This window comes from Neodiprion pinetum, chromosome 3 (assembly GCF_021155775.2).
Source record: "Neodiprion pinetum isolate iyNeoPine1 chromosome 3, iyNeoPine1.2, whole genome shotgun sequence".
NCBI classification, from domain to species: domain Eukaryota; kingdom Metazoa; phylum Arthropoda; class Insecta; order Hymenoptera; family Diprionidae; genus Neodiprion; species Neodiprion pinetum.
This window is the reverse complement of record NC_060234.1, coordinates 21,780,817-21,789,940: the sequence shown is the minus strand read 5'-3', so window position 1 is coordinate 21,789,940 and position 9,124 is coordinate 21,780,817. Positions and strand designations below refer to the sequence as shown.

The 9,124-nt window shown below is 36.9% G+C and overlaps 2 protein-coding genes across 2 annotated transcripts; one reads left to right on the top strand and one right to left on the bottom strand.

Moving 5' to 3' along the window:
- Positions 1-492: 492 nt before the first annotated feature.
- Der-1 (derlin 1) lies at positions 493-5,021 on the top strand. The gene is made up of 2 exons (XM_046617517.2): positions 493-1,094; positions 1,885-5,021. The coding sequence occupies exons 1-2, from the start codon at positions 656-658 to the stop codon at positions 2,190-2,192; spliced, it is 747 nt and encodes a 248-aa protein (XP_046473473.1). The 5' UTR covers positions 493-655; the 3' UTR covers positions 2,193-5,021.
- Positions 1,888-6,997, bottom strand: Tcs3 (Probable tRNA N6-adenosine threonylcarbamoyltransferase Tcs3). The gene is made up of 4 exons (XM_046617509.2): positions 6,758-6,997; positions 5,789-6,230; positions 5,054-5,232; positions 1,888-4,973 (listed from the first exon to the last, which is right to left on the bottom strand). Exons 1-4 carry the CDS (start codon positions 6,870-6,872, stop codon positions 4,702-4,704), a joined length of 1,008 nt encoding a protein of 335 aa, XP_046473465.1. The 5' UTR covers positions 6,873-6,997; the 3' UTR covers positions 1,888-4,701.
- Between the last annotated feature and the right edge of the window lie 2,127 nt (positions 6,998-9,124).

Sequence of the window (9,124 nt, the reverse complement as noted above, 5' to 3'; positions counted from 1 at the left end):
GTGGATTACTCCTATGAAACTTAAAATTTTGGGAATCTCTCCTCTATCTTTCGGCTCCAGCAAGTCCATCATCACTGCTAGACGAAGATGAAATTAGATCTAATAAAAGAGTTGCTGTCCCAGCATCTACTTAGACTCTTTCACGATCGGCAGCCATAATTGCACTGCTTTGACACCGACTCCCGATTTCAGGGCAATATTTTACGCACTCAGTGCTAAATTCACGCACCCGAGCTGCCAGTGGAACACGCTGGAAATACAAATCTACCGGTAGTACGCTCTCAGTTCACACTCAGTGCAACCAGTGGAAAACGCTATAAGTGGAAAACGGCAGTATATGCTTTAGAAGCAGAGCTACTCACGAACTTGGAAGCGCAAAGGAGATAAATGGTTGTTGGCAGCACTGGGAGCTAATTTCGGAACGCACCATTTCTTTCATCATCACTTAAGGCATGGAAAACAAGTAGGTTTCTTCTCTTGGTATAGTTTAGATCAACCGTGTCTTATGCATTAGCCAATGCTGCAATATCGGAGTAATCGTTGTCGGCAGCGAAGTGGTGGATTTTGTCATCTGACGGTTTAATACACAATCGTCGCGGTTTTTGGATTTGTGCCGTACATCAAAAAGTGGTTGAATAGATAATACGGTGCAAAAATGTCAGAACTGAGAGAGTGGTTCAATGCCCAGCCATTATTTACTAGATGGTGGCTTCTTTTATCCGTGGGATGCTCTCTTTTGGGAAGATTCGGTATTTTCAGTCCGGAACGACTCGTTTTATTCTACATTCCATTCGTTCACAAATTCGAGATATGGAGAGCCGTTACCAGCGTATTTTATTATCCCCTTGGACCAACAACTGGGTTTCACTTTATGATCAACTGTTATTTCATCTACAACTATTCTGTAAGGCTCGAACGTGGCGAGTATGATGGACGACCAGCTGATTATTTCTACATGCTTCTGTTTAACTGGGTTTGCTGTGTCATCGCTGGACTCTTTGGAGAATTCCCACTTCTCATGGACCCTATGGTACTCAGTGTACTCTACATATGGTGTCATCTCAACCGAGACACTATTGTCAATTTTTGGTTTGGTAAGAAAATAGATGCATAAGACTTAATGTCGCCCCTTATTTTCAAACTTGTTTTACTTAATATTGATCGGCAAGGTTAGCTGTAATCGTACACCAATTTATTCCATAAGTTACCCAACACATTCCCTGTAGAATAATGATATTCTAGTTTGCTGTGTTAATGTAACAACCGTAACGGCAAAATATTTAGCTACTGCAGTTGGTTGAATGGTTTACAAAATGCCTAAAAAAAAATATCCAAATATCCAAAACCCAATTTGAATTGTTCCCATATTTTGAAAGTCCACAGGTGTAAAAGTTAGCGTAATGGGTCAATAGTCTATTGATTTTTTTGATTTTTATCATTCTTAAAACAATTGATTGCATTGGGAATTCTAAAACCCTATTTGTTTGATTTTCGAAATATGCTGCATAAAAAAAAAAAACAGTTTTGTCGTAGTAAATATGGGACAATTGGGCGATTCAAATGAATTTTTTTTATTTTATAAATAATTTCATTATCAAAGCATGAAACAAGCAAATATCTTAAGCAAAAACTTGTAGTATCTATCAAAGTGATAATAAAATTTTCACTCTTTTCTTTATCAGATAGCATACTTGTAAATAAAAGCTACATTCATTATCTATTCATACTACAATATCGAGCAGGATTTCTGCCGTGTTTTGTCACAGAAATGTATGACCTATTATCTTGTGTTATTCACCTACTGTCCCGATTTACTTATTTTAATGTGGAGTTTAAATAAAAAAAAAAAGAAACACAGAAAACAATGTGATATTGTCATTACAGGGACGCAGTTTAAAGCAATGTATCTGCCATGGGTTCTCTTTGCTTTCAATCTTGTGATATCTGGCGGTGGAATGTTGGAACTGGTTGGTATTCTAGTGGGACATTTGTACTTCTTCCTGAAGTTTAAATACCCTCAAGAATTCGGAGGTCCAGATTTATTGGCCACACCTCAATTTCTCGAGGCTTATTTCCCTCCTTCAAGACTCAGAGGGTTTGGAACCGCTCCTTCACAAAGGGAACCACAGAGACCGGGCAGAAATATGTATGGTGGTTATCAATGGGGACGTGGCCAGCCTCTCGGCCAGTAATCAAGGTGTATACCTAATTAAACCAAGTTTACATCTGTATATTTTATGAAGAGTGAGTGTACAAGTATACCAAGAAACTGGGAGTAAATGAAACATACTATGTACAGGATGACACCGGACTATCGCCCCATAGGCTACCCATGTGTTCCTCGTGAAAATCTGAGGTTAAAAAGTTTTTTACTTTTTTATAGAAAATTTATTCTTTATAAATTACAACCACTTCACATTAGCCAATCCAGTAGCATTTAATGGCTCAGAATAGGATTGCTAGGGCTGGCGAAACCCCATTTATTTGTTGTGCACTCAGCAGCTGCCCTGAGCCATCAAGTGCTATCGAATTGGCCAATTTCAAACAGTAATTTACAAATAACAAATTTACTATGAGAAATATCATTATAGTCGCAAATTTTCATGAAGAATACAACGGTAGCTTATGGGGCAATATTTCTAGATCACCCTATATACATACACATATGCATGTATATATTCGTGTATACGATATATATTTCTGAAGATAGATAGTTTTTTTTCTACTTTCTCAACTTTAAAAATGATAGAGCTAATTTAATGCAATATGAAAACATTATTTCGAAGTTGCCTGATTAGTTTTCCATGGTAAATGGTGGTACAATTTGTTATTTGAAGATAATTAAGATTTATGGGAATATCTCAATGTTGACCTGTTATATGTTGATAAAATTAATTATATCAAATTTAATAATATACCTACCAGTTTTTGCTCGAGTGCTTGCAAAGTAAGTTTCTGGAACTAGAGAATTCTGCACTACAGTACTTCCAACAAAAGATAGTTCCTTTCTTCACTCTGATGGTAAAGCACACTTAATAAATACAATAATGCTCAAATAACAGGGTCAGGGTAACCGCTGGCTACTTATTGTGAGTGAGTGGGGGTGGGGGGGCTCTACATAAATAAGTAAGAAGTTATACACGGGTCAGTATAATTAGTATTTATGTTTGTCGAATGATTACTAAAATGAAGCTTAGCATTGAGATTTTGTTAATCGCTGCTTGTCAATTGTGAAAACAAACTTCCGATTTAATGAATCAATCTGATTTAGAAAATATGCGTATTGCTTTATATTAACATCAAAGAAGGTAGCAATTTGGAACGGATCTCGGAAACCTTGTCTCGTTCACTTCCTGGCAAATACCTACTTATATTGGACAGTTTGAATGAATCTAGAAAAATACACAATGATTTTAAACGATATATCACTTACACGTATTTATGTGTACCAATATCATATGAACATTAAGTGTCAGTAATAATATTCAGGCTGGTGACAGATGAGGAAGACAGGGAATTATGGTACTCCAAACGTAAGATGTCTTTTTCAAAAGTCTTCACCTTCAATATTCAACTTGTTTTTGACAAATTTAACAAATAATTCTGTACCACATGTCAGTACAGTATTGTAGACTATTATTTAATAAGATAATGGCAATCAAACAAAACTGAATGCTGGCCTGTGTACAGAAAGCATAAAAAATACGGCAGGAAGTCTGGAAATTTGATATTTATCTGTGTTGTCACCGCTATGAAGTTTTTGCTGTATCATGTACATAAATGTATATTTTATTATAAATATAATATATTAGGTACAGAATTCGTGAATAAACGTGGATATCTATGTATGTTTGTCACACATTATATACAAATGTACAGGTATTGATCCAATTCTTTATCAAAGCAAACTTACTTGCGTTATATACAGGGTGAGTTTTCTCCGGGGTCTGATCTAGGAGGAGCTTGGATATGTGAGAGTCCGCCTTCTTCTATTCATACTCGTCCTGTGTCAATGCTTGTATCCCGCTATCAAAACAATCCCTCATGTGAGTAGATTGTATTTCGGATGTGTGCTATACGTGTGGACGTAAACAGATTTAGAGATAAGCGTATCTGCTCTATAATCACACACTATTATTTTGAAGCGGACGAGTATGAATAGAAGTCGGACTCTCAGCACATCCAAGCTCCTCCCAGATCAGACCCCGGAGAAAACTCACCCTGTATATACTATACATATAAGTTGCTCATTTTATTCTTGAAATTCTCATGCAATAGTAGTTTTTGAACCAAAGCCAGAAAGTTGTATGGCTTTGGTGTGAACATTATTTTTTTATGTAAAAGCCGTAAGATACGCCATTATGGTCGCGTTTTCCGACCCTACAGTTGAACTTGTGCTCAATTGAACACGTCTCTGTATAAGGTTCAATTTTATGGCAGCAAAATGCAACCATACTGGCGTACTTTATGGCTACTAAATTGAAAAGTTCATAACATTGGCATCTGTGATAGTCTGCTACGCCAAACTGCGGACAGCGCTTGAACCATCAACAGTGAGGTCATTCTGATAGAACCAGCCAATAGAGCCTCTCACTGACCCTACTGGCATCAATTTTAATTTTCTCCACCTGACAGCGAGATGTAGGCCACGCCCCTACCACACATCCAATTATGTAATATTTCGTTCTTACGCCTCAAGACTCAAATTCGCCAAGCTACATGCACAGCATCTGTTCTGTATCGTTGAACGCAGGTGGTTTGATGCCAGGGTGTGGGACCACTCGTGTTGAATTGTGATAAACCGGCAACAGCTATCATCACTCCATTGTCAATACAAAATCGTTCGTCAGTTGCATAAAGGGTAGCGTTTCTTTCCTCACACATCTCAGCCATCATTTTCTGCAGTCTTAAATTACAACCGACACCACCAACTATAAGAACTTCGTGCGACCCTGTGTGTGCCATAGCTCGTTCTGTTAGATAAACAAAATAAACGGTTTGATGTCAAGTTAAAAAGTTAATGCATTTTTTTCTTGTCAGCTCATTTAATTACCTGTTATTTCTATCAACATTGCAAATAAAGTTTCTTGTAAAGAAAAGCATAGATCTGCGTTTGTATATTCGCCATTCTTCAACCATTTGGGTAGTCGTTCTTCAATGTGACTCAAGATACCAGAAAATGACACGTCCATTCCTTTGACTGTATATGGCAGTGGCGCCAGTTTTTGACCTCTGTTGAAATAGAAAATGGCATTCATTAAATGAATGAAGAAAAGTGTCATAATTAGCAGAGATGTGTCAGAAATTCTCAATCTTGAGTTACTAGGCATGCATAGTACTCGTAGAGAAAAAAAGGCATACGCAAATTTGAAACATAAATTCCGCATATGCTCATGTACATAGTTTTTTGGAAATACGGACTTTTGTCATTGAAGCTTATAAAAAAATTGACTAACCAAATTTGCAAAAGTGTTGGCAAGTGAATTTTTTGGTTGCAAACCCGTTGGACCTTCCAGTGTATGAATGTCGAAGAATTTAATCAAAAAATGTAATTAAACAGAGTAGGTTACGAAGTATCTTGTGAATCGTTATTATATAACACAATGTGAAATGCTATAGTCGATTGAAAGTGCTATTGATCTTTTATTTCTGCAGTGCCACTGATTGTAAAGAATTATCCAAAACTGTACTTTGCTTGAACAGCTACCAGATTTTGAACAATTCTAGAAATGCATAGCATATTTCCTGAAGTAGATAACCAAGCAGAAATAATCAATTAGTTATTTACTCTTTGGAAAGTTGTTCTATGTTGTATCCTGGGCTAGGATCATTGGACAGTTTTAAAAGCCTTGCAAAACGATCAAGGCAATTTCCCACAGCGATGTCAATTGTTTCACCAAAAATTCTGTAACGCTGTCTAGAGTATGCTATGACCTGAGTGTTTCCTCCCGAAACATACAGTACTGTTGGATCTTTGCTTTTCGTTATTAATCTCCCCATTTCTATGTGCCCTATGCAGTGATTCACTGCTACTATAGGCTTGTTGTAAAGCTGCGCAACACTCCTTGCCACTAGCGCAACTGCTGTTAAAGGTGCTCCCATTCCAGGTCCTTTCGTGTAGCAAACTACATCAATATCTTTCATGGTAAGACTTGCATCCTTAAGGGCGCATTTTAACGTTTCTAAAACATGCTGGCGATGATGCTGCGCTGTTTCTCGCGGCAGGAAACCTGAGTTAGGAAACAGTAGAATAGTTTTAATAGGACGTCAAAATGTATGTGAAATTTCAAGACTTCCTGCATTTATACATAGACGGCACGGATATCAAATTTTCTTGCAGAACCTATCTCAACCACTGAACTCAACTTTGTATGGTGTGAATCAATGTTAGCAAGTTAGAAATCTTTGGTGTAAAATTAACACTCAATTGCTTCGTATGCTTGCCTCGTACAATACTTAAAGCACAAATTTGTAGTCAAGGTAGATTTGCAAATATTTATTAAAATTTACTAAAAGAAATCAATTCGAATTACGACGTAATAAACGAGAAAAATCGTTACAGAAATATGTTTAGATTTCGAGTATTCATAATTCAAAGAAGATATTGAAATTTCTACGCGTTATCTCGATTTTGAATATCATTGAGTAAGATTTTGCCTACTGTGAGAAAGCTCATACACGTATTTGTCGTAACGTGTGAATATTATATCATCTTAAAAGGTGTGTAAGAGAAGCTAGTTTAAGCAGGTTAGTTTACCTTCCCCTGGTGGTGTGATGTAAGTGTGTCGAACATTAGAGAGAATATCATTGTCGCGGATTATTCCAATGCCTAATTTATTGGCACTCCCTTCGAATCCTATGGCAATTACCATATTGCTGGAATAATTAATAAGACAGGTGGTGTTTTTTCGAGATATTCAATTGGACGAGCGCCGAGTACCCAACTTGTCACTTCAATGTCAAAACACACCGCAGTGCATGAATCGCATCGGTTGATCAGTCTAGCAGCCTTAAAGATGGCGCATATCATACCAGGGATGAAATTTTATCGTATGTGAGCAAAAATTATCGCATTTTTGAATGATATTAACATGTATCACTGATGATGCATAAAAATTTTTAAATGTTATGATCGTAACCGTATATTGTACCCACTACTCAATATATTTTTTATTTTATGATCTCTCGTATCGATCATCCACGCGGCGCAAAACTTGCATATTCAAAATTTCTTTGAAATCAAAGTAGATCCAGTTTCAATTAATCAGTTGTTTATTAACATGAATATTGAAATTACATTAAATGTGTATCCTGGATTATCTATCGTTGTCAGTTTCTTATCAATACATAAATGTATGCAGTAGAACCTCGATTATCCGAACCAATTGGGACCGAGACTAGTTCGGATAACCAAAAGTTCGGACAATCGAAACGTGGGTTTTTTGGGACGAGATCATAAACAACACTTTTTTACATAAAAACAGTACAAAATTTGACATACATATTAACGTTGAAATATATTCATATATATGTGTGTGTGTGTGTATATAGGTATATGTCGGCGCAAGAAGCCGGCAGCCTCAGCGCTTGACGCTCGTAACTGTCGTACCATGTCGTACTACTTTTGTTTTGATTTAGACCACACGAGATTTGATATTGAGTTCCGATCTTTGTAATGTAGCAGGAAGGGGGGGGGGGGGGGGGAAGGTACCTGACTTTATTCCTAAAGTTTACCCTGGGGAAGTCGAGACACGAGAGAGCAGTGAGAGTCAGAGGCTCGAGCGTGAAGGACTGAGAGTGTCTCGGAATCCCCACACACCTACCCGCTGCTACGGTAGTATTAGTTTTTTTGAATGAATGAAAGAAAAGAGAAATCAGAAGTATTTTAAACACCTGAACAAAGTCGAATGCCTTTTTTATATTTTTTTTTTATAAAATCGTCAATTTTATATTGACGAACGGGTGTAACGCGTTTTGCATGCCCGCGATTCTCGCAGATACATTGTTGCTCACGGCGGTGGCAGCGAGCAACAATGTGTCTTTCGCGCCATCGTTCGGATAATTGAGGGTTCGGATGATCGAGGTTCGGATAATCGAGATTCCTCTGTACGTATATTTATTTTGTGTATTACTAATTTTAGTACACCGTAGGTATAAGTATACTCTTTGAAAAAAAAAAGAAAAACGTCAAATAGTGCTTAGCTACTAATTATTCGACGACGTTTAGACGTTAGCATTCGATGTAATATATTCGGAAATTGAGGATATCCGAAGTTCAATTAATTAAGTATAACTCGAAAACTATTGATTACATAACAAAAATATGCACATAAAAAAGTTCCAGTTTTAAGTGAACTTTGACCCCAAAATATAAAAAAATTTATCGAGGCCGCTGAAAGGTCTTAAAAATTGCAAAAATATTAGTTTTCGCTCAAAACTGAAACTTTTTTTATATGATTAATAATTTTCAAAAGTTATACTTAATTGAAATTCGGAAATTCTCGAATTCTGCATATATCATATAAAATATTGACGTCTAAACCTCGTCGAATAATTATCTAAAAAAAATCTCTAATAATCTCGACAAGTGACAAAAAGCTTTCACAAAGTTTAAACTAATTCTGAAAGGGTCAGACTTTTGGTCACGACGATCTGTCATGGAATACCCCATATCTAATCAGGGTAGATGGGGTGCTACCAACAGTTGAGGAAATACCACGAAATACTGAAAAATTTCTTCGTTTTGTTAGCTACCGTGTTTGATGCACTGCTCGCAGTGACTCTAGATTGCGCGCAATTGATTCCGCTCGCAAAATTACGTCGATCTAGTACATTAAAGAATTGATTCCGGCAATATTCCAAATCGCCCAAAAATGGACTGAGAAATTTCACAGTAGTTGTATATTCCAAGGGTTAGCACAAACCGCCTACGCACTCTCGGGCTTGAAAAGAATGTAAGAATACCTAAATTCTCTAGATAAACTGGTTTTAAATTTCATAAGTAAACGTTCGACTATCATTTGCCGGGAAGGCGCCATGAAAGACCTACAAACGACCCATAAACGATTATGAGTGGATAATTTTTAATCACATGTGGTTGCCAAAATATAGGAGGTCAGACATG